Genomic DNA, 26,284 nt, shown 5'->3' with positions numbered 1-26,284 from the left:
CAATGCAGTGGGACCATTCAAAGATTTGCTGGGCCACCAACATACTGGAGGCGGTGGGGGTGGTCACAGGATCTAGTTACTGTAATGGATAATACTCACAGCTGGTGGGCTTTTCTTGCCAAATCATCCACTTGACATCACAATCAGGTGCGGAAAGTTGAAACGGTGATGCTGACCTGCAGCTGAGGTTAAATGTCGAGGTTAAATCCCGCTGAAAAAACTCCTGTAGACTCTGAGGGAACAGGTTGGATCGACAAGTGAACACAACACTGCTTCATGCAAACTTTGATTAGAAAAAAAAATTATGTAAACAATGTACAACTGTTTTTGGATAGGAGTCTACCAGCATCTTGACTACACCAATATTCATTTTTGTGGCATCACATAATAATCAAGTATACATGAAAACACACTCAAAGGCTGACAAAAGTATATCAAAACAATAGGAGGCACAGTAACCACTAATTGGAAGTCAGTTTAAGCCAATCAGAAGCCTGAAGAAAGCCATAGCCTAAAAAGGTACAACAACAAAGAGGCAAAACAGGACCTGTGTAAACTGATTGTGGAGTTCCACCTGGCGCTAAAACCCTTAATTTTAAGGCATATGAATAAAGTCTGAAGAAAATCATGTGTACAAATTAACAGTAACAGAGGCCAAAAAGGGAGGTCATACGGTATATGAGTTATTCCTAAATGGCAAACTGTGCAATGACAAACATCACCATTTTTACTTCTGTCTTGGGAAAAAAAAGAACACAAAAAAGATGTTACTTCTTGTTTTGGATAAAATCAAAAATGTCACAATTTAATGCCTTTTTTCCGTTTTTAGTTTCACATTTTTACATTTGGTGAGATAGTGTATGACAGTGACAATATACAGTGCATAGACAAATTCATAGGCGGACCAATTCTGGCTTCAACGGGGCAAGTGAAAGGGGCTTGTGACATTATACCATACAACATGGGGGGGAACCACAATTACAATTTAATCCGGTCAAAATCATTCAAAAGATGTTATGTAAACATAAATAAACACATGTTTTAAAATTGATAGGAAAAAATTGGAGGGTGGCTGAAATGAGTTTTCTGTGTGGGGTGGCTCTACCACTGTCTTCCAGAACAAACTCACAGTAGAACTGCTGCTCCTCCTTATTGAGAGGAGCCAGATGAGGGAGCTTGGGCATCTGGAAAGGATGGGGAAGACCCAGGACACATCGGAGAGACTGTGTCTCTCAACTGGCCTGGGAATGTCTGGTGATCCGCTAAGTCAGGGCTTCCCTGCTTAGGCTGCGACCCAACCTTTAATCAGCCCGAGATTGATTAAAAAATAAATTAACGTGTAATTTAGTATTAAAAAGCTAAAACCAATTTAAAAAAATCATCTCTTCCATAAAAACTTGTCGTTGGTCTTCCAGAGACTTTTACTCTCCTTCTCCGCAGAATGAGCTCTGGCTGCAATAGTCGTATTGACGCAAACCCTCTGCACCTCCTCCAGGTCTGTCAGCCTGTTGATGCTTTCTTCGTTGCCCTCATTCAGAATGTCCCAGAAGTCTTTGCGGTTGCCTCGTGACTGCTGAGACGAAAGAGAGTCACGTAGAGTCGAGTTCATGGTATGTCTGGGTGGAGGTGAAGCAGCCAGGCCTGTGGACGATGAGGAAGGTGATGTTTTTGGGGGGGAACCTCTGCGTTGTGTGCCTCTAGATTTGGGTTTCAACAAGTCATCAAGGATGGAGGTGTCTCCTAGGAGATCTGTGAGGATGGACCGGCAACAAGTGGTGCGTTCTTGGGAATGTTCTGTCTGCTCGTCAGCATGATCAATTGTTTTTGAAGCGGACTCCAGAGATCCTAGACCACTGCTGGTGCTGTGCTGATCTCCGCCAAGACCACCAACAGCTCTAAATGCTCCACAAGCAGACACACTGGTTTTCTTTGTCCGCCTGTGACCTCTTGACCTGCACACCGCCTCCACCTGCTGCTCGGTATCAACAGTTGGAACATCACTTGGAGGCTCCTGCACATTCTTCTTCGATTTCCTCCTCTTCTTCTCAGGCTCCGGACATGTCTGATTAGATGTAGACCTTGCAGCCTTTTGCAAAGCTGTGGCCGCAGAGTTTGTGGGAAGTGGATGATGCCCCACTGATGTAGGTAGGATTATGTCAGCAGGCAGGAAGTCGCTGGTGATGAAAGTGTCGACTTCAGGGTGGTTCATGTCGGTGTAGTAGCTTCGGAGCCATGCTAGTCTCTGCGTTGAGTCGCTGGTGAAAATCTCTGCAGCAAACTGGTGGGCTGAAAGAAAATTGAACTTGGACGCCATCTCCTGCAGCTGCTGCCTACGCACACACACACACACACACACATTTTTTAAATCCGGTGAACTATTCAACACAACTTATAATGTCTATTTTAAAAATAAGCCACTAGGCCACTAAGTCCAATGCTATTATTAATCAGATATTCTGTGGGCACTTCACAGGATGAATACTTCTCCATCATGTAATAATTTTTGGTGCTTTGAGGCACTTGTTATTAAGACTTTGAAACAGAAACACTTCAAAGTCACAGACGAAGCTGCGGTGTTGGTTACTAGCACTTGTGGCTTTTACTAGAAAAACAATACATTAAAGTAATGGCAGTAATACCCCCGTGTGGATACAAATAATTAAACAGATGGGGTTATTGCAAGGGGGTGAGGAGGGGGGATCAATACGGTATGTGTTTTCACAGCCTCTGGGCAGAGATGCCTTCTTCTTCCATCTGGGGAATGATATCACAGCCAAAGAAGGTGCCTGTGTGTGGTGGCATGTTTATGAGTGTGTTTTTGTGAGGCGTGTACATTTACGTCTGTGTTAGGAAGTACGTGCATATCCGTCGTGAAATCTTTTTTTTCTCTTTCTCAATGTGGTTGCAGTGTGTGTGTGTGTCTTTGTGTGTTGGGGGACTCCTGCCCCGTCGGGTCTGAACACAACTATGTAATGTTTGGCATGATGCTGGGAAATGGGTGGTGGTTTGGTTGCCGGGGCCCTAGTGGGGGCGCTAAACATTTAATCTGTGGTCAGTTCTGGCCTGCTTCCCGACACTGCCAGGAATCCCTCCCACTTCCCTCCAATTGCCTGATATACATACCCCCCGCCCCCCCACACCATACTTCCCACTTTCTTATCATACTGTATTTTGTCTAGTCCCCTGTACATTCCTTCCTATGCACCTCATATTCGTGTACTCTTGCAGTACCTGCGCACAGCCAAAGGGGTCTCCCCGAGGATGAAGGTGTTATGACTGGTGTGTTGTATGTTCTTCTTGGTGAAGGTAACACAGTGTGGCTCAGGAAGCTGCTGTGGTGGAACAATGCGGGACTGGCGGTCTGCTGGGCTAGCCGGCAATGTTTCCTGGTATTTTAATTTAAAAAAAACAACAACAAGGAAGAGAGACTCATTTTTTTGGTTCCTTGGGTGCTCAATGTGTTTGCATGAGATTAGTGTGTAGATTACCTCGCACAGGGTGAGAAATTCATTTGCAGGGAGTTGGGAGTACATCTTGCGTTCAAAGACGTCTCTCAAGGCAGCTCTGGTGATCAGCTCCTCAGCTTTGCTCCCACCCACCACACGCTGGTTTGAGTGGGTGTACACCACCTCCTGAACCTCACCTTCAATTGAGAAGATACAGTACCTCATAAAACTGCCATGCAGCCCAGCTTCAGAATGTTACAGTACATTTTGTTTTCCCTCAATGAACCGCAACTCATGCAGCCCCAGATCGCTACCACCAGCAAACTTGACACAAATATATTGCTACTCATTTGTGTTGTCAGCTAATTACAATAGTCTAGAAAATGTCTATTGTACACATTGCTGGTCCGTGTGCAATTCAAACCATTACTTTTTACATTCAAAAATAAAATATTACCCAAAACAGTGTCAATTGTTCCTTTAAATGCTGCAGATGTTCGACTTTTCAGATGAGTGAATTGGACACCGTTAGACACGGCCACTGGTCTCCCGGTGCTTCTTCCAATTTGCCCACGCACTGAGGGCCTTGCTTGGGCTTTGTCTGGAGGTGTAGTTGTTTTGTCACGTCCTCCGGTGTGCTCATCCTCTGAAGAAGTGAAGGTCTCAATGTCCTCACTGAACCTTGTCCCTCTGATCCTGTCCCTCATGCTGACATGTCTCTTCCTGTTGTCTCCTCCTCTGTCCAGAGCATCCCTTTCGGACCTTGTGACCGTCTCTATGTCCAAATCATCGGACTCATCAGAATACTGGCCAAAGTGGTGTGATTTGGCAATGGCAGGCATTTTATATTTCTTTTCGGCTAATGGGGAGTGTCTATCGCATTCTTTTAAATTTGTCTTACATGATTTTAGTGTAGGGAGACATCCTTCATTCCCTATATTGGAGCTCCGATCAATGCTGAAGTTTGAACTGTCGTTCTCTTCACCACCTGAACTACTGTCCCCTTCAGCTGACTCCGGCACTGCTTTGAGCCTTTGTAGCAGTTTGGACAAACTGTGCTGGAGAAGACTGGTTGGACCAGGGCCAGCAGAGGGATCCCTGCTCCATGTGTCATCCTTTCTGCTAGGACCTCCCCACTCCGCCTCTTCCTCATCACTCCCGCTACTAAAGTCTAGCACCCCTTTGGGAATCCTGGACGCATCCATGCTCTCCTTAGATACATCTCCAGAGTCCTGTAATTACAAGTACAACATATACTGTATAAAGGAATAGTATGTTGGCATGGAAAGGACAGGAAACAGCCTATGAGAATATTGCGGCTGTGTAACACAAACCAGATGTTCATAATAGCAAATCATAACGGACCTGAGTGTGACACAAGTTCCCATTATGATGTAATACAAGGAACCAACAGGGTCATAACATGTCCGTGATCCGCATTTTTGTATATAAATGGACCTTTCTATATTAGGAGAGCTGGGATACGGGTTCAGATCAAAGAATTTATATTCAGTGTTTGTTGTTGCAGTCTGCTTGCATTGGGACCCCAACCGGTAGAGTAGTAACTGTGGTAAAAATAAATGTTTTTAAAAGCCGTTTGTGGCAGAGTGCACCTCGTAACACTCATTACGAGGAGCGCTCCACTCGACACCAGCGGCGGCCAGGAGTCAGCCGACGAGTCTGGTGGGCTAGGCCTGGGCGGAATGTTGCTGAATATTGCTATCTTGCTGTCTCCATTTTTAGGGCTGGTTAGACCACTTAAGTCAAAGGCGATGTTATCAGTTGCTTGACTGACACACAGGAAGCCCCCCACACACAGGAAGGTGATGGGTGAGCAAAAGGATGGCCTGTGTTCCGAGTCGCTGAGAAAGGGAAGCGCGACTCACGCTAACTCTTGGCATGTCCTCCGCCTCCACGCTTGTGTGTGTGCTGGTCGACATGATGCCCGCCTCCACTTGTTCTTCCCTCTTGCATGAGGATGGGAAACACGCATTTGTTAGCATTTTTAATCACATAATAAACAAATGACACGCAACTATAGCTGTACACCACCAAACTACACAACAAAAATAACCATTTTGTTCTTTAAGTACTGGTTCGGGCACCGGCACTGGTTCAAAACGACCGATACACAGCTCTATTGATCTAGATATGATATGCTACACAATGTCTTACCTCAAGTATCTTGCGAGTGAGACATGTCCCTTGGGTCTGCAGCCTGAAGAGGTTATTGATCCCAAACAGCTCCCCCTTATGGCTGTCGTGGCCTTGCACAGCTTCAAAGTAGCGCCTTGCACTCTCGATACCGACAACAGAACTATGCAATTGCTGGGAGCACGCAGTAGGAAGCAAATAGTTTAGAATCTAAATATAACACTATGACAGTGTGTATGAATGCACATCATAATCATCTGATTACCTGTTTGTAGATTTGTCTGAGGTAGGTAATTTCCTCCACAGTCCCCAGTGAGATGAGTCTGAGGACGGTCACATCTCTGCACTGGCCAATGCGATAAGCCCTAAAGAGACGGAAAGTTCAAATATACTTGCTAAAATATTGAAATAGCGGGACATATATATGCAGTAGGAAAATGGCTGGGGAAAAAAAACCTGTCAATAGCCTGGAGATCATTAGCTGGGTTCCATGTTGGGTCAAATAATATGACAACATTGGCCCCGACAAAGTTAAGTCCAAGACCACCCGCCCTGGAATGATAAAATATCATAGTATTGAACTTTCTCCCCAAAAATAACCTGTGTTATTATTCTTAATATTATTACTATTATGAGTGTGAATTTGCAGACGAACATTGTAGACACCAGGCAGATGTTGATGTGAGGGGAACTGTTGAACTCTTTGACAATCTGGACTCGCTCCTTGGATTTGGTGGTCCCGTCCAACCTACTGTAGTCCAGCCCCTCGGCCATGCAGTAGCTCTCCAGAACATCCAGAAGCTGCCAGGTGAAAATAAAAAGGGAATAGATATGCAAATTCAACATAGGAATTAAAAGGAATATAAAGGCAATTTTACTGAAATATTGGGTGAAAATGTGAGATTTCTATCCAGGTGTCCATTTTGAAATAAAAAACTCAATCAAAACTGAGCATTATTATCAACATTTTTGCCATTAGACCAAACAAGCACAGTGACAGATTGCCGGATTGCTCTAAAAAGTGTAAAAACGATTACCTCAGCAGTTCATAATGTTATGATTGTGTCTCGGGTGACATCAGCAGAGCACTGCACAGTCTCATTTTCCTAAAAGCTCTAATTGCTTTCACTTTTATAAAGCCCCCAGGCTTACCAGCTAATCTGTGTCATGAGAGGGCCACGTCTCCCAGATTGTATTTTGTCTATAAACAAGGCACAGGCTCTAACAGGAGCAGCAATTAAGTTAGTCTTTTTCAAGGCGTCTTCAAGCGTGCGGCTGGATGTGAATGGGCGTTAAACATCTAATAACCCTGACGCCTGTAAACATAACAAATCATCAAATTTCCAATTTCCTCCGGCTGCCCATCCAATAAGGCATGGACTCTCTGTCCAATTCATTAGGTACACTGACAGTATGTTTACGCTAGCCATCTATGGAGTCGACTATGTGTACCTTCTGCAAAAACATTCTATATTATATACAACTTACCTTAGTCGAGAGTGAAAAAAGAAGCACCTTGTCTTGCTTTTGCAGATAATATTTGAGCAGCTTCTGCAAAACCTAAGGAGGAGGGAAAACGATGGTCCTTAGTAACATCAGGAGAAGCTGACAGAGCCTTGGTTCTGTGCTTGTACCTTCATTTTGCCGCTGTACGCCGGGTTGGACAGGGCCGCAAATGCTTCATCTTTGCACCGCCGCACAAAGTCTGGGAACTTCTGGAACACCTTTTGACAAATGGCGCTCACGTACTTTTCCTATTACAACAAATGAGGCGTGTGTTACTGGAATGGGGCGCTTTATGTTGATGTTTGATCAAGCAGGTTCAATTCCCTGCCATGAATGTTGTGTTGTTGAGAGTATACACTGCCCACAATTCCACAATGTACCTCAAATGGGAATGTTTAACAGTGAAAAAGCAAGTCATATAATTAGAGTTATATGCCCTTTTGGGATTACAGTCGTCCCTTGTTTACAGTGGTTAATTGGTTCCAGACCGCAATAAGTCAATTTCTGCAAAGTAGGATTCAATATTATTCATTCATTCATTGTCTTCGGGCGAAAGGTGGGGTACACCCTGGACTGGCGGCCAGCCAATCACAGGGCACATATAGACAAACAACCATTCACACATAGCATGTTTTTGGAATGTGGGAGGAAACCGGAGTGGCGTACACCACAAGTGACCGATACTGTACTATATTTCAATATCATGTCTTTATTTGTATATACAGTCATTTAGCCATATTTATGCTTGGAAATGCTTAATTTATGCCACAAATATGTACTTTTCTTTACTAATAATTAACCATATTCAACCACAAAACAGTGATAATATTATTAATAAATGTTTGACAAACAGTGATAAACTGTGATGTAGAGCGGGACGACATGTATATATGAATACAGTCCTTTTCAATGGCATTAAAGGGAAATGGTTGCTGCACACATTTCACACTGTCTGATTGTACCTGCTTCTTGCTCGTTCCTGCAGTGGATTGGAGTAGTGCAACATGATTGGCGACCTTCCTCAATATGGTCAGGTAGGAAAAGTACAGCCCCTTTGTTGGCACGCCCTCCAAATTAGTCTAAAAGAGAACCCATCTTTACATTATTACATAATCTAATCTGAGCATTAATTAATTCACAGAACCTCTGGTTTTGTCATTCATCCCCTCCAAAAGGTCAGACAAAAATGAAAATGTGTGGTTATAATGTTGGGTGAATGGAGGTTCCACTGTATTTAACTGCAGGCACCTGCCTATATCACATATCCCAGAGGTGAACCGACCTTATAGCAGCATCTCCTTCGAGTGTATCCACTTTGACAGTCACATTTCTCCGAAGACCTCAGCAGTAATTGCACATCTTCAGTGTCCAGCACAGTTTGATACACCGTCCGCTGAAAGTCTGTCAAGGAGCAGTACACCACCTACAGTGGAACAAAACACAGCATGACAGAAGATCATTAAGGACACTGGTTGGACTATCCTACCCTGTCGTCCTTCTTGGGCAGTTGGTCCTTGATCATGGCTTTGGTCCTTCTGAGGAAGCAGTGGGCAATCCTCCTGACCAGGTCCCTGATGGTCTTCCTGGCTGTCGCTAAGGCACGTTTGGTTGCATGGTGTCTCTGGCCTTGCTCAATTGGATCGGACATCTTGTTCTTAAAATGCCCTAAGCTGCCAAGACAACCAGGGACTGCCCTGTGTTGAATGACATTACACAAATCAAACATGTGACATAAAGTTAATAGGAACCATTTTTGGCCACCTACCAGTCCATGACACACCACAGCTCCTCAAGGTTGTTCTGAAGGATGGTGCCAGTGAGGCCAATTCTGACCTGACAAAGGAAACATGAGCACATCAATCAAAACATCACCATGAAGGCATCATTTGATATGAACTGGACTATGAAACTGATCTCATTGATAGTGTTGTATCTTTCAGTCAAATATATCTGACCTGGCATTTCAGACCCTTCATGGCTTGAGTGATTTGAGAATTTGGATTTTTTATCTTGTGAGCTTCGTCTACAAACACAGCAGCCCAGTCAATGCTGCAGGAGTGGAAGATTTGGGGTGAGGAATAATTATGTAATACATAATAATCTTTTAATATGAAATCTTTAATCAGAACTCTTTAATATGCCACGCAAATAGGTACAGCAAAGCATTAATGCAGTCAGAAAATGACTCACTCATTAATTTTATCCAAACATAAGCGAAGTGTCTCGTAGGTGGTGAGAGCGATCTCGACGCGGCCCTTCTTAATGCGAGCCAGCTCCTCCTGTTTCCTCAGCCCGTGGACCACCACATACTGGAAGTGGCCCCAGGTGTCCAGTTCATCTTTCCAGTTATACAGCACTGACAGCGGGGCCACAATCAGGAAAACCTACAACAGATCGCGAAAACACTCACGCTGATGACATTTGCAGACACCCACCCCCCTGCACTATTGTTGCACTTAATGCAGTCTTCATCTGGGTGAGTGTCATCTGAAAACAAATGTCAGCATCAAGCATTTATGCCATTCTTCTAAGCTCTAGGGTCAGTATTTAGTTTTGCACCCACTTTACTTGGCTTCATCTGCTTGGATGGAGTTTGACTCTGCAGAAAGTGGGGCTTGTTGTTCTCAATGTCCTCCCAAGTTCCCTTCTTGTGCAACACTGCTCCAAGGAAACCAATGACCTGCAGGGAGGAGGAGGAGGACACAAATAGGAATTCAATACATGAGAAGAAGGCAAGTTGGAGAGTTTTGGCATTTATCAAGCATTGTTTGATAATTGTGTTGACAAATATTACAAATGTGGAACTCCCTCATGACAAGCTTTCATATGAGATATGACTTCTGCACATGCACATGAACTTGATGCTACCATGCAGAAATCCCCCCAAATCAAAGAATCTATAGAATATATTTTTCTGAAAACCCCACAAACAGGTAAGCAACACATCTTGAGTTTGATAACAAGCATATTTTAAGAAGGTGATTTCATTTTTACCTGTACGGTCTTTCCAAGACCCATGTCATCTCCAAGGATACAGCCTCTTGAACGGATATAATTACTGTAAATGAACCTTATTCCTTCTCTTTGGTAATCCCTCAGGTATCTGTTGATGGTGTAGGGGACACTGTCGTCACCAAGATCACATAGTTTTAAGGGAAAGCATGACCCGGTATGTTCGGCACCGCTGGAAAACAACGGTTTCTCTCTGTTGAAGAGCTTTAAGTCCGCTCTTGTGTCGTCTGTTAAAAGCGCTGCTTCTCCCTCTTCGTTGTCCTCCTGCTCATTCATGCCGTTGCGCCCTTCAGTGAACACCATCCCTGCGGTGGTGTGATCAGTGTCAGATGGAGGCAGGTTTTGGCAAGATGCTGTAGAAAAAAAAAATTATGTTTGTATTGTTGTATTGAACCCGTCATACGGTACATATTGAAAAATATGTTATTACTTCCTCTTAACGTATTAAGAGACACCATTGTTCACCGGTCACAATATTGGTAACTGTCATTGTACCAAAAACAAAATGTATATTAATTTGTAATAATTTGTATAGGCTGGCGAATTAAAGAATTACAGCAAGTTAGACGTAAACTACCGTAGTTAGACGTAAACTACCGTAGTTAGATGACATTCATTCATTCATTTCTACCGCTTATCCTCACGAGGGTCGCGGGGGTGCTGGAGCCTAGTTTGCTGACATATTTATGCAAAACACATATTTGAAACTATCCACGGACGTAAAAGTACGAATAAGCACAGCGTATACCTTCTTCCTCTGAAGCAGTCTCCATGATGCTACCTTGTTTGTAGCATCGATTCTTGCTGAGTCATGCTTTCTATTACTTTCGAAGGAATACCGGATTATAGCATTTTCAGCAAAGTATAAACCGTTTATATGGAATTAAAGCCTAATTACGGCACATGTTATTAACTGTTTTATAAACGTGTTAAAACGTTTCCTCCTCCGTGTCTTCTCTGTCCAGCAAGACCAGCGCCTGTACTGTTTATCTACTTGCACATTTACCCTCGCACTTTCGTCATTTTCTGCCGCGTTAAAAATATGTCTATTATGGCTGGTTCACAAATGATTCAAGTAATACTTTCACAATGAATATTTTAGCTATGTTTCTACGTCACTTAACACGACACATATTTATACTACTACACGTTTAACTGTGTACTGTGTTTTGAGTGCGTTCAAATACGTCGAAAGTGCAGCTATGAAATTACAAGTTTACATTTGGATTCAACGCAACTTTATGAATCTACTCGTGTCTATGTTTCTTTTCTGTATAGCACTTTCTATACATTTCTATACATAAACATGCCTTTGTTGAGACTATGAACAAAGGTATCAATGTTTGTTAAAAAAAAAAAACTTTTGTTTTGCACTCGCCTGCTCCTCTTCTCCGCGCTTCTTCTCAGTAAGAAACTTAACTATTGGCTATTCTGGAAGACATGACATGTTTGAAAATTTGCATATAATTTGCATACGATGTAACAGACACTATAGGCAGAATGGAGAACCTCATAGGAGAGACAAAAGTAAGAAAAAACACCTTACTTATGTTAACAAATAAAAATAAAATTGATCACTTCATCAAAAATAATATTTTATCTCGGCCAGCGCCTAGAAAAGTTTAGACAGCATAATAATTACATCCGGACTGGCCTCCACCTTTTATTGTGAACTTCAGACTACTTATCATACATCAAACTCCCTCAAATGAGTCCAAATGAGACCTGAGTATAATGAGTAGCCATTTAATGAAGATTAAAAAACATTTCCGTTTTTTGGCTCTTTAAAACAGGACGTGATCCACCCTGTGGCATCGCGCCTAGAGCATGCATGATTCATGAATGCATGGAGCTTCACTAAGCTAATGGAGCACTGACAGCTTGTGACTGCTTTGAGGGTGGAGCAGACGTCTCAGGAGCACACAGTGCTGCTCTGTGAGAACACAAACTGCACATAGAGTTAGACTTCGTTTATCGTCGTCATTGCATCAGAAACACAGCAGTGAAATTTGGCAACAAAATGTCATAGCTTGGCTACCGGATTACACCAGAGACTAAAAAAAACAAAAACAAGAGCTAACTAATGAATGCAGTAGAAAATAAATAGATAAAACAGAATGTAAACAACAGAATGAACAGCGTAAACAATAGAGTAAATAGTGTATGTTATTGCACAAGTAGGAGGTGAGACATCAATGCATGCTTTCACTTTTAAGTCCCCAAATACCAGAAGCCTCTCCAACGATGCCAGAAAAAGTAACTAGATTTGTTGCTAGTCGCACAATTTTGCAACACTTTCTGCAACACTGTTTCGTCCCCGTCTGTGGGTGCAGTAATATGGTCCATTGAATGGGACGGGAGGGGCAGGAGTCTAAATATTTATGAAAGATTATGCATTTGATATCGCTTTAGAGAAGTGAATTAAAACTGAAATAGTAGTAGGTGCTTTAAATTGAAGAAAAAAACTCAATAATCAGTATTTATGAGATGTTTGGGGGCTCCTGTTAATCTCAGCATGCCTGTGTTTGCCTAAAGGTAAGTCTGCCGCTGGCCTTTAGCACAGAAATAAAAAAAAGAAGGCTTTGATATTGTCCGACTTATTCTACACTGCTTTAAACTACCTCCTCTCAAAGTTGCTAGCTCTGGAGTGAAATATCTGGCTGCATGACAGCACACCTCTCAACCTATTATTCCACTCTCCTACAGCTACCCTAACCCAACAGGAACACCATCAGAGCTGCATGACTGCATGCCCAAACAATGAGGCCACACAAAAAGCACAAGCTCAGCAGAACTGGATGGCCATTTCTCAGGCGTTTAAGCATGCAATTATGCCCCCACCACCACCGAATCACAATCAGGATTGGGAGGGTGGTGGATGTCTGCGGTGGCTTACTTCCTATTTGGGGTATGTGAAGACAAGGGCAAATTGCTGTCCTGTTGTGTGCAAGGGGAGATAAAAAGTTGAAAGGAGCACTTGTGTGCATCCATTTTTTAAAAATCTTTATAATGCTTATCCTGTTCAGCTAACTGGGGGGCGAAAGCCTATGTCAGCCGAGTGAACTGATTTTGTGGGTCACTACTCTGGTGCAAAAATAAAAAATACTCGGTACAAATCTGATATTTCTGCCTATTCAGCACATCTGTTATGTTCTGTTTGCTGACACCGAATCGGAGACAAAGTCAACCTGGTAATATTCTGGTGATGGAGATACTATGGGAGGCGGCACTTTTTACTCTATGTCCTGTTGTGTTTGTCGCTGTAATAATCAAGAGAAATAAGGGAGAAATGTGACAAGAAATTGTCCAAAGAAAATTGGGATGTTTGACAAGTATTCTGTGTTCTGCATAAAAGGTACAGGTGATGCTATGATTGGATTTTCGTCAGAAATATTTGCTAAATTTTTGCCCAGGTTTTCATATAATATTGCACAGAACATCTGTGCAAAATTGAGTGCTCAAAGAATGCACCCTAACATGTTGGTGACTGTTTTTTAATTGAATGACTTATTGAATGATTTTATTGACTGACTGCTAAATAACCTGCCATGGGGCCAAAGAAACTTGCAAGTGCCAGTATGCCAGTGTTTCGATCAAAAAAGTGAATAACAGTATTGAATTAAATCTCGCCAGGATGCAAGGGACAACCATGTTAAGAACACGTTCCATCCATGCTGGAGCCTATCCCAGCTGTCTTTGGGCAAGAGGCGTGGTACACCAGTCACAGGGCACATGTAGACCATTCCCATAAGAATCATTCACAATCACATTCATATCCATGGACAACTTGGAGTTGCCAATTCAGCCAACCTAACAATGAATCTAACATGCATGTTTTTGGAATGTGGGAAAAAAATGAAGAACCCGGAGAAAACCCATCCACGCCCGGGGTAAACATGCAAACTCTGCCCAAGCAGAGAATCAAATCCCGGTCTTCCCGATCTACTGACTGTGTGGCCTACATGCTAACCACTCAGTGTGAATATTGCATGCATTCCGGAATTCTAATTCTTTTTGTGTTGTTTTCTGCATGTAAAAACTGTAAATATACTCTATAAAATGTAGTTTTGTGGTCTGAAAAAATTAATTTACATTAATGTTTTTGTGAAACCTTTTGGAACTAATGAATAACAAAAAACAAGGTACAGGTCGGGCTCACAACACACTCTACACCACTGCTAACAACTTACACTGGCTCTACACATCCAAAATCGTTCTCAGCAAGTAAGAAAGAAAGTGAAAATGAATTCCTTTATCCAGACTTTTGTGCAGAAGGATGGCTTACTTTTGATCTGTTTCCATCACAAACTAGATTATCAAATTGTTTCGAGATGCCACATATCTATGCGTCGTTTTTAACCTTTTCCATGCTTGATGCTCTTCATATGTGTCCACGTGTTTGCAGATGTGTGTCAGTGTTTTATGGGATGGTATCCAGTGGGGAGGTGTCCTGCTGAGGACCAGGCCATGCATCCATGCATGATGCGTGCGAACACACACACACACGCCATATGGGGTTTGCTTTGCAAGGCCAGACCAAAGCCACGCTTATGGACCATTTAGCATCCATTTCTCTCTCCTTCACTGCACTGTACTGCACTCCCATTTATACACACCTAAGTCTGAGCTGGAAAAGATTACAATGCATGGTCAAATTCAAAGAAACTAACAAAATGTCTTTTACCAGCCAATTTAGAATATTGCGAATAAAACAATAAATATTTCTAACATATTGGCTTGTATAAATAGTGCCTATATGCAGGTCATATGTACTGTATATCATATCACATCACACACATCATCTTCTTTTCCTTCCTTCAGCTCTTCATATGTGCCCTGTGTCTATCCCTCCCTCCCATGTGTGCATGTGTGTGGTCTGAAACACTGTAAATATACACGACTCACATGCCGCGCCACCCAAAACGACACTCAAGATGTCCTTGTCCATGGTATCTGCCACTATGTTGGACCGACCATGTCATCGATAGCCCCTTAAATGAGGACATTAGCCAATAGAAACACTTTATGGGCATGTATGTATATAATAAAAATATATAATGTATATATCGTGTATCATGTACAGTAAAGTCTCGTTATATCGATATCGGTTATATCGAAGTACTGCTTATTACGATACTATTTTCATTTCCCGGCAAATTTCTAGTCTTTTATGACATAATTAGTTCCGTTAGTACGATACCCGGTTATTATGATAATCCAGTTACTACAATGCCCTTTTCATCTCCCTCCAGCCAATTCGGTCTGCTTATATCGATACAAAAGCAGCTTAAATCAATCTTTGCTTAAGGATTTCAATACCAAAAAAGAACACGGCGAACGGCTGCTTCCAGTCAACTTTATTTTTCACACTTCCACCACCAGAGCGCAGCACACACACCGATTCTCGCACTTCCTGGTTCACAGGTCATGCTCAACCCGCCCCACATAGCTGGCCAAACACATGCCTGCAACAGAAGAACCAACTGACATAGCATACACACCTATTCCAACGAAGACACAAGCGTACAAATACATGTATTTAATTGTGTTGTATTCAGATATCTTTTTATCGCTTGCAATAATCACTGTTTTTCATATGTACATGCTAGCGTTCGTGGTTTCTCTCGTGTGTATAGATTCTATACACACGAGAGAAACCACGAACGCAGTTGGTTCTTCTGATATCAGTAGGGCCAGACTCTACATGCCTAAAGCGGCCTCCAACTCGAACTAAGCCGGACTCTGCATCAATCTCTGGAGCGAGTGACCTCAGCCTGCTGTAAGGAGACACAGGGCGTTCTGCCTTCAGGCACTTGATTTCCTCTGGAAAACACTCTGCCTGGCTGGACTTTAGTATGTGGACCTCAGTGCAGCGGCAATCAGGAGAGGATGACATATCAGCAGCCACCCCGTGAAGCAACTGATGGGTGGCCTTCACAAGGTCTGCCCAGTTACTCAACTGTGTGACATCGGGGAGTCGGACAGGGGACTGGCACTGACTGTTGACGCTTTGGGGCTACTCTTGACCTGGCCATTACGAATGAGACATGGGCTGCATTACTGACTCTTGTGGTGAGATGGGCGACCGAACCGTACGCCTGTTCTGAAGCATCACAAAATACATAGAGAGGAAATAGACAGATCAGCCAGGTCAGGAAGCTCTCTCTCCCACTTTGTCCAGGCCTCAATGATCTCTGGAGGATGGGATCATCCCAGATCTTTTTCGTTGCCCACGACTGGTGAATAAGGACTTTAGCTCTTGTTGTGTAGGGGATGATAATCCCAAGGGGGTCGTACTGCCGGGTGAGCACTTTATAGGCATGTCGCGTGATGAGTGTTTACTCTCTGGAGGCCTGGCTCTGAAGCCCAGTCGATCTGTCGGACAATGCCACCGTAGGCCTAGTGCTGGCTCTTGGGGTTCCAGGTTTTTTTCTGCCAGCCATTGCTTGTACCCTCTGAGCAGGCAGCAGGGAGGTGAGTGGCGACAGGTGGAACATTGCTGGCCCACTGCCATGACTTGCTGGATGCCTTTACCTCCTCTTGACCAAGCTTGACAACCCATCCTCCATTGATGAGCCTCTGGACCTCTGTCTCATATTGTTTTGCAAGGACTGGATCCCTTCGGAGTCGCCTCTCTGTGCCACGGCGGAGGGGCATGACTGCATCAGCTGTGGCCTTGAGTGGTGGTGCACCTTGACTCTTTTAGTGCGTGTCTCAAGGGTGTTAACGGCTTCCTGGTCTAGACAGGATCGGACAGCCAGCTTTTCATTTCGAAATGGGAGGATGTCCAGTTGCCAAAGACGTCCACATGTTGGTGGAGGTCATCTGGTGGTGGCGTAAGAGAGGTGAAGTAGCAAGAAACAGCCGTGGAATCCATGTTGTCTGGACCCTGGAGTGCCCAACCAAGCCTTGTGTGGATGGCTGTTGGGCTGCCCTTTGGACCAAATCTCACTGGCTCTTTAGCTGTGATCAAGCGGGTGCAGTCCGCGCCAATCAACAACAATGGGTGTGCTTCACTAAAGTCTGGGAGAGGTGATAAGGTGGCACTCCTTTGGGTGTGATAGTGGGGCTACATAGAAGGAAACTGACTCACCAGCAAGATGAGGGACATCTTGGCGGATGGTGCGGAGGGTGAGTGTCTCTGCTTTACCTTTGAGGCCTAAGCTTTGCGCAGCAGTTGGTAGTATTATTGTTTGTTCAGCTCCATCATCCAAAATGGCGTAAGTCTTCAGTGACTTGCGGACGCAGCTTATGATGAGGGGGACAACCTTGAGGTACACCTTCCTTCCTTTTTTGGAGTTGCTGAGTGTGGCATGGTCATGTGGGGCGATGAGGTGATGTGAGTCTGACTTAGCAACTTTGTGTAGAACTCTTGGCACTCGCTGCATGGTTTCTTCAAGGTGCACGCATCAGATTGGTGGCTGGTGCGACCACAATTATGACAGCGCTTACTCTGCTCAAGCCATTTCCTGATGTCCTCTGGTGAGCGCTGTGTGATGTTGGTGCACTGTGACAAATGGTGGTCAGTGCTCTTACAGAAGAGACACAACTCTTGGACCTTTGCAGCTTCGAGTCGAAGCGAGATGTCTCTCCCGGAGGACTGTTAACCAACTGTAAACCATGATACACAAACGTGGACTGCACTGTGTGCTTTCCCTACTGGACACATGAGGCTCTTCAGGACGGTGACGCTGTGCCATTTTTGCAGACACTCGTTGAGCTTCTGCTTTTGCCTTGAGCCAGTTAGCAAGATCTGTGAGGTTGTAGGGGTTCAATCGGCTTGTGTTGAGACACCCTCGTGCTTAGATATGCTCCACGAAACTGTCTCTTATGTGCCTGGGCAGCGTACTTAACAGTCTGTCCACATGTCCAGTGGACATTAATTCCATCCCATTAGGTCCCTCTAATGAAGTGAGCATCCCTACCAGCAGGTCAACACTGAGGGCGAAGCTCTGGAAGCCTTTGGTGTCTCCAAATCTAACATCTGAAGCATTTAGGATTGCTGCAATCTCACTTTGTGCAAGCTGATGTGGTTGTCCATATTGATGCTGTAATGCCTCCATAGCATGTCTGCAGGACTGAGCAATTAACTTGGCTTCATCCAGGACCAGGCGCAGTACATCCGTACACTGTACTTGTAGTGCTTGGACAGCTCCGTATGTGGGCTTAGCAAGTGGTCCAGTGCCATCTTGAGATCAGTGAATTCTTACTTACTGTCACGGACCAGCTTGGGCAATTCAGGTACAGGAACAGGTTGATTCGGCACTTGAACTCTGTATTGCGACGTGGTGTACTGTGGCAGGATAGAGTTGAGTACCTGAGGAGCGGACACCGGCCTTGCAGGCACCAACTGATAGACAGGCTGCGCCGTTGCAGGAGGCTGAGGCTGTAGGGCAGGTTGCCTAAATGGGATTGGTTGGTAGCTTAATGACTGGTACACAGGCTGTAACGTGGTAGGTTGTGGCTCGTATACAGCCTGGGAAGTAATGGCTGCCAATGGCTGATGCACAGTCTGTGGGACTGCAGCAGGAGTATGTTGCAACTGGTAGGACGGTGCCGCATTACTTGATGGAGCCGTTGGCGTCATCACAGTTGAGGATGGCTGGTGGACTGCACCAACACAGGTGTAGCTGGGCCACAATGGCGGATGTTTGCCGCCATGGATACAGGATGAAGTATTTGATGGACTGGTTGGTATGACGTCAATGCTGTTGACTGCAGCAAGCTTGTTATAGGGAGTTGTTGAGCTCGGGCTGCTCCAAACTGTGATATAGATGTCAATGCTGTCGGAATGGACTGTGTTAAAATGTCATTTTGGCCGTGTCCGTGGCATGGAGTGATGGATGTTGTAACAGGGGACAAAAATACTGTGCTTGTGACACTGCTTGTAAGTGCAGGTGGCTGCATGCTCACTGGGTTCACTTGCACTGATAGCTGTGATGCTGGAGAACTGGGCTCACTGAGGCAGTAGTGGCTTCCAAGGCTGCCTTCACTATAGGCAGGCGATGGGGGTCTTCCACACCCCACTGACAGGCCAGGTTGGGTGCTAGCACATAGTGCTGTGGTCCACTGGCTCACCTTACCGACTGCCGCTGCGGGGGAATAACAGGTTGGGAGCCCAAGTGCTGGGAGCAGCCGGCCATCTTGAACTGCAGACCCGGTCTGCAAGCCGAGTGACTGCAACTGCTGTGGTGAGCATTGCCATTCTTGATGTGTCCATTCGTTTCTGAAATAAATGAATAAATGAATCAGCACTAATACAGGTCACCAGATTGAAACAGCACAGACTAATCTATGCAACACATACACTGTATTTGGCTATGGAAAGGGTGGCAACAAGTTAGCTAGCATGTGAAAGAGTTTAGCATAATAAACGTGTGCACACGACACAATGGGCGATATTCGCCGCCTAATTAGCATATAAATAACGATTATGAACGGTCGCGAACAGCCGTTAACAGTCGTTAACAGCCCATTACCTTACCTTTCTCATGAACGCAGACAGGTATGTATGGAAAGGGGAACAAGCCTTCTGACTGCAAGGCTTGCTGTGCCCCGCAAGTTGCCTGGTACAAACACGACCACAGTCTGCCTTCAACAGTGCCTGCACCAAACATCACAGTCACAATGAGGGAATTTACAACAGTGAGTGTGAATGGTTGTTTGTCTATATGTGCCCTGTGATTGGCTGGCGACCAGTGTGGCCGCCTCTCGCCCGAAGACAGCTGGGATAGGCTCCAGCATCCCCCGCGACCCTTGTGAGGAAAAGCGGTAGAAAATGAATGAATGAATGAACACATCGAAACACTAGTTTGTATGAATAATATATATATACACAGCTTGTTAGCTTGTTTTCACTCATTCATACAGCCTCTGAATCAAAATGCTACAGTCTCATCATCATACAGTGCATCCGGAAAGTATTCACAGCGCTTCACTTTTTCTACATTTTGTCATGTTACAGCCTCATTCCAAACTGAATTAAATTAATCTCTTACCTCAAAATTCTACACAAAATACTCCATTATGACAATGTGAAAAAAGGTTTTTTTGACATGTTTGGAATTTATTAAAAATAGAAAACAAAAAAATCCCATTTACATAAGTATTCACAGCCTTTGCCATGAAGCTCAAAATTGAGCTCAGGTGCATCTTTTTTCCACTGATCATCCTTGAGATCTTTCTACAGCTTAATTGGAGTCCACCTGCAGTAAATTCAGTTGATTGGACATGATTTGGAAATATAATAACTGTCTATATAAGGTCCCACAGTTGACTGTGCATGTCAGAGCACAAACACCAAGCATGAAGTCAAAAGAACTGTCTGTAGACCTGCGAGACAGGATTGTCTTGAGGCACAAATCTGGGGAAGGATACAGAAAAATTTCTGCTGCTTTGAAGGTCCCAATGAGCACAGTGGCCTCCATTATTCGTAAATGGAAGACGTTTGGAACCACCAGGACTCTTCCTAGTGCTGGCCGGCCTTCTAAACTGAGCGATCGGGGAAGAAGGGCCTTAGTCAGGGAGGTGACCAAGGCCCCGATGGTCACTCTGTCAGAGCTCCAGCGTTCCTCTGTGGAGAGAAGAGAGCCTTCCAGAAGGACAATCATCTCTGCAGCAATCCACCAATCAGGCCTGTATGGTAGAGTGGCCAGACGAAAGCCACTCCTTTGTAAAAGGAACATGGCAGCCCGTCTGGAATTTGCCAAAAAGCACCTGAATGACTCTCAGACCATGAGAAACAAAATTCTCTGGTCTGATGAGACAAAGATTGAACTCTTTGGTGTGAATGCCAGGCGCCATGTTTGGAGGAAACCAGGCACTGCTCATCACCAGGCCAATACCATCCCTACAGTGAAGCATGGTGGTGGCAGCATCATGCTGTGGGGATGTTTTTCAGCAGCAGGAACTGGCAGACTAGTCAGGATAGAAGGAAAAATGAATGCAGCAATATATAGAGATATCCTGGATGAAAACCTGCTCCAGAGCGCTCTTGACCTCAGGCTGGGGCAAATGTTCATTTTTCAGCAGGACAACGACCCGAAGCACACAGCCAAGATCTCAAAAGATTGGCTTCAGAACCACTCCGTGAATGTCCTGGAGTGGCCCAGCCAGAGTCCAGACTTGAATCCGATCGAACATCTCTGGAAAGATCTGAAAATGGCTGTGCACAGACGTCTCCCATCCAACCTGATGGAGCTTGAGACTTATTGCAAAGAAGAATGGGCAAAACTGCCTAAAGATAGGTGTGCTAAACTTGTGGGATCATATTCAAAAAGACTTGAGGCTGTAATTGCTGCCAAAGGTGGATCAACAAAGTATTAAGCAAAGGCTGTGAATACTTATGTAAATGTGATTTTTTTGTTTTCTATTTTTAATAAATTCAAAACATGTCAAAAAAAAACTTTTTTTCACATTGTCATAATGGAGTATTTTGTGTAGAATTTTGAGGTAAGAGATTAATTTAATTCAGTTTGGAATGAGGCTGTAACATGACAAAATGTAGAAAAAGTGAAGCGCTGTGAATACTTTCCGGATGCACTGTATATCACCTTCCGTAAAACAGTAAGCAGCTTCCCAACTAACAAAGCCACTGCTCTACGATGTTTGGTAAAATCACTTGGTAAGACCCTGTTTTGATGGAACTGTTCTTCTGCCTGTCTAAATAAATAGAATAAAAAATGGTACAGTCCCATTGTTTATATCACACTCCATGAACTAGGAAATAGCCTACTAAGCCTACTTTTTAAATTCTTACTTGTCATTTTTAAAAAGAACCGTTCCCCTTTCCCCAGAATCCAAAATGGTACAATTCTATAGTTACATTACATTTCCAGTCCCATTGTCTTTCATGATCCTCCATGAAGCAGGAAGTAGCCCATAAACATGACGCTTGCGTCAACAATTGTTTTTACTTTTGTTAGAGGAATTTATTGCACCAATTGTATGACTGCAACCAGTTTAGCAGCATCAGAATCAAAACAATGATGGTACCACATTGTCTTACTGTCCACCCTGAACCAGGAAGAAGCATGCTAACAAATAATTGACAGAGATTTATTATCTCTTTGTACTAGTCACTAGTCACAATAGTCATGTTTCCTAAGCCTTCTCCGCCTCCTGTTGTACAAATGGATTAGTTTCAGTTCCAGTACCATTCTATGTGTTGTTTTAATTGCTCTTGTTCATTAGCGACAAAGGAAGCTAACAAGCTAAATAGTTGTCCAGCGTCATGGTTTCTCACCGAGTTGACGCAACAGAAAACACCGCCCCACACGGCACATGCTCAACTCCCACGCAGAACTTTACAAGAACCGCAGGTTGCAGACCCCTGCTAGCAAACATGTCTGACCTCTCTTTTCTCCAAATGTCTCTTTTTGCCATTTAAGTCATGGCAGAGGGCTGCATGGCGGACGAGTGGTTACCGGCCCTCGTGAAGATAAGCATTAGAAAATGAATGAATGAAGTCAAGGTAGAACTGTTACCAGAATCACAAATGGTACAGTCCTGTTATCTTGGCCGTACTCCATGAACCAGGAAGTGACCTGCCAACATTCAGAGGGAGAAGCAAACAAAAATAGGCTCATTCTACCAATCAAGTAATCTAATTAGAGGTTGGAGGTGCAGGTATTTTTTGCTAAAAGGTTGACTTTAACACTTCTCTGTCAGTATGCCTGCTGCTTCATCCATACAAAGACATCCCATCTTTCACCTGAACACTACACAACAAATCACACACACAGTGACAGGGTGGATTAATCTCACCCCAGCCTGAGGCTCTGGGAAGAGTGGAGGCGTTGAAAAATAAAAAGGTTCTGAAAACTGTGTGGGCGACTACATCTGACTGGGTGGTCTCTCAGGCACAAATATCATGGCAAATGACCATCCTTTCTACAGTTCACATCAGCACGCACAAACAAACACGCTAGCAGAGTTGGAGATAAAGACATGCAACATAGGACAGATGGCCTGCCTTCGGGCGGGCTGGGAGGGTGAGAGAGGGCAAACATGGAAAGAGAGAAAGAAGAGAGTCATAGTGTGAAGGAGGAGGAGAGATCTTCACACTGCTCCGTGTGTGGTCTAAAAGACCTCCAGGCTTGTTCCGGGGTGACCATATGAGTTGCCCTTCCATGGCTGCCAGTGGAACGGAGAGGTGAAAGACACAAGTAAGCACAATGAGGGGAATGTTTGCCTTGCTCGCGTATGAGGAAGGCAAAGGGGCGAGCTGTTCCTTTTATGTGAAATACGCAAGCAAATAGCGGCATGTTTGGCCTGGCATGGGGAGATTATCGTGTTATTTGTCAGATATATCAACAAGCACACGAAGAGGCCGATAACATGTCTTAGAGCACACACAATGAAAACTTCATTACTCTGATTATAACACTTTGGGAGTGGGACATCTGACTTTCAGTGGTGCACAGCCAGTACAGAGTTATTTGTACAACTTATGACGCTGTACTAACATTACCTTCCGTCTATTATATTTTTACTCTTTGTCACTATTGGTTAACAGTCTAAGATAAGCCAGCTTCTTGCTGGTTCCAATGTGTTTTTCCTCACTGCTAGTAAAACATGTAAATGAATGTTTGTCTGTCATGCACTCATGTTTCAGTGCACTCTTACATGTCACACGAGATCATGCAGATTAAAGTCCCTCCAGCACATCTTACCATGACAATGAGGCCATTTGGATGGAAGGATGTCAAGATAGCACATATGTAGTGGATCTCAGACCCACATCAAACCCGCACATAATTGCGTTCAATTAAAACCAACAATCGCTGTGGCCTCAGAGCCCTGAAACAATTTCCATAGACGCTTTTTATGCAGCATCAGTGAAGCGAACCGTGTGGCGCTGAACACACAGGCTTGCAAATGAGGACAAAGAGAGCCAGAATAAAGACAGTGATTGGATTCCATCATCAGTTGTGGTTCAGGTTTTTACTACCTTTGACCGAGAGGGACTTGTGCCAGCATAAATCACATCAGGAGGCTACATATAAAAGGCGCTAGTGTTATTCCACGTATATTACCGATTCTGTATTGCACATGTCTGCGTCTTTCAACTGTGAAAAACATTAGCTTGACTTGCAGCATTTGTGGGCATGACGACATCCGCCGCCAAACGCTGATGTATGGAGCAAGTGTTTATTGAGGCAGGATTTTTTTGTTTCTCCGCATTACACCATGTGTTGAGGTCATCAGCAGCGGCACATATGGACCTTACACCGGAGCAGGACATCCTGTCTGACATCTAGGTATAATCGGTTTCATTAGTCACTCCACCAAGACGTATGAAGCTGCAAAGGATCAGGTAGATGTGGTCCTACTGGTGGTAAAACACAAACACAGTTGAATATGCATGGACATGCACGGGTGCAGAACCACAAGCCAGTGCATTTCACTACAGTCTAGTTTGAAAACTAAGTGTATGAATGGTAAATGTGCCATTTAACAAATATACTCCTGAAACTGAATTCGGCTGTTCCTCAGCCGATCAAACGTTTAAAATCATAGCTAAAAACAAACTGAAATCTAAACCCTAAAACAGATACAAACTTTGCCAAAAAAGGACTCAGTAATGAGTAGTTGTGCCATTCATGTTAATTACCTCAATAATTGATTTGGGCATGCTTGATTGCAGTGTTTCCAGGAGGCTAGAGAGAATGTTGCTCCAGATGGTAAAGATGGCTACATGGAGGGCATCCACTGTCTGAAAATGATTTTTGTAAACTTCCCTTCCCATCCATCTCCAAATGTCCTCCATTCAGGAAAAATATGCAAGATAGTCCAAAAGAGTGAGGTTATTCCTCTGGGAAAAAGTCTTCAGTCCGCAAGCATCTGTCCTGCCCCCTGTAACATCTCCATGTAGCCAGCTGCCGTCTGACACCCCTGCACAACCTGGAGCTCCATTGTTCCATTGAAGGAAAAACCACCCCAGATCATGTTGGCGGCCCTTCTACTGTGCATTGTGGAAAGCATCTCAGATGGGATCTTCTTTTCATTCCAATGACATCGGAAGCCATCATGACCACCAAGGTTAAATTTTTTGTCCCATGTCCCATGTTTAGTGCAATTTTGTGCGGTTGAAGGAGATGAGGCCTTTGAAGACATGTTTTTTTCTTAAAATCTTTCCCTCGCAGATGCTGTCTGATAGTTATTGGACTGCACTCAGCCCCAGTAACAAACTTCATTCAGGATCATCTAATCACTACAGAAAATGTAACAAAAAACAGCATCATTTCGTGGGGCACTGACCCTATCTAATGCATTGTTGCCACTGCTGCCGATATTATGGACATCAAATAAAATGCAGAACTAGCATTGTCCTGACTGGGGGTTCTTTCAACTTTTGAGTCTCAAATCAAGTTAATGAGTTTTGGTACTGGTGCTGATCCAACACTTGATGACACAGTATTGAGCCCATTCAGACTCAACTAGACACATTATACACAAGACAAAGTGGGTAAGCAGACTCACACTGTGTCTGGGTCTGTACTGTACCACTAATTGTTGTGTTTTGCAAGGAAAGGGAGAGTTGTTGTTTTACAAGGATAGCTTGTAGCCTGAGGAGCTTTCCCACATTTTACATCCATACAGGTGTGCCAGGCAGGCCCCATGTGTGCTTTGTATAGACGGCAATGCCATTTCCTTGTGTTAACCCACTTGTCCTCCTCATCAGACATGGTTACCATTAAAAGGAATGTTTATGAAACTCTGTTAAATATAAACAATGGCCCGGTTTGTCTCCATGAATTAAAGTTTTTCCTATAAAAAAAAAGAAAAGGAGGACTCCCCAGGGCCATGTTAAAGTCCCTGTCTTTGCACCACAATGGTTTTTACTTCTGGAGAGCTGCAGCACATTTCACAGCCTCACCCTGTAAACATAAATAAATAAAAGCCTAGAAGCCTACCTGACATTTGTGGAGTTTTAAAGGTGAGTTAGAAACAGTTAGACAGTTGGACTTGACAGATGTAAGGAACTCAAGAATAAACCTACGTACGTATATATATGAACCGGTATCTACGGTGCAGATGTGAGCCTAAAGGTCTTGCACTGTGAAAACAATATTTCAGGCATATTAGAACCAGAAAGTGATTGCAAATGAAATGTTTTCCTCCACAGACTGACAAGGCTGAACATCTCATCCACTCTGTTTTTC

The 26,284-nt window shown here is 43.9% G+C and overlaps 1 protein-coding gene across 3 annotated transcripts; it reads right to left on the bottom strand.

The window, feature by feature from the left end:
- Positions 1–753: 753 nt before the first annotated feature.
- On the bottom strand, positions 754–11,166 carry ercc6l2 (excision repair cross-complementation group 6-like 2). 3 transcript variants are annotated; one of them, XM_058070605.2, is made up of 20 exons: positions 10,867–11,166; positions 10,101–10,423; positions 9,670–9,786; positions 9,297–9,490; positions 9,062–9,155; positions 8,872–8,939; positions 8,593–8,800; positions 8,389–8,529; positions 8,069–8,185; positions 7,235–7,354; positions 7,089–7,160; positions 6,256–6,401; positions 6,057–6,152; positions 5,866–5,965; positions 5,622–5,774; positions 5,333–5,413; positions 3,904–4,678; positions 3,489–3,643; positions 3,232–3,386; positions 754–2,330 (listed from the first exon to the last, which is right to left on the bottom strand). In XM_058070605.2, exons 1-20 carry the CDS (start codon positions 10,889–10,891, stop codon positions 1,379–1,381), a joined length of 4,092 nt encoding a protein of 1,363 aa, XP_057926588.2. In that variant the 5' UTR covers positions 10,892–11,166; the 3' UTR covers positions 754–1,378. The 3 variants fall into 3 exon arrangements, with proteins under 3 accessions (XP_057926588.2, XP_057926584.2, XP_078645724.1); XM_058070601.2 differs by having other exon boundaries at positions 10,101–10,471; positions 10,867–11,162; XM_078789598.1 differs by lacking the exons at positions 9,062–9,155; positions 9,670–9,786; positions 10,101–10,423; positions 10,867–11,166 and having other exon boundaries at positions 9,297–9,316.
- Positions 11,167–26,284: the final 15,118 nt, after the last annotated feature.

Source organism: Doryrhamphus excisus, linkage group LG3 (assembly GCF_037039965.1).
Source record: "Doryrhamphus excisus strain RoL-2023G ecotype Guam linkage group LG3, RoL_Dexc_Guam_v1.1, whole genome shotgun sequence".
Classification (NCBI taxonomy): Eukaryota; Metazoa; Chordata; class Actinopteri; order Syngnathiformes; family Syngnathidae; genus Doryrhamphus; species Doryrhamphus excisus.
This window is presented reverse-complemented; position numbering and strand designations above follow the sequence as displayed.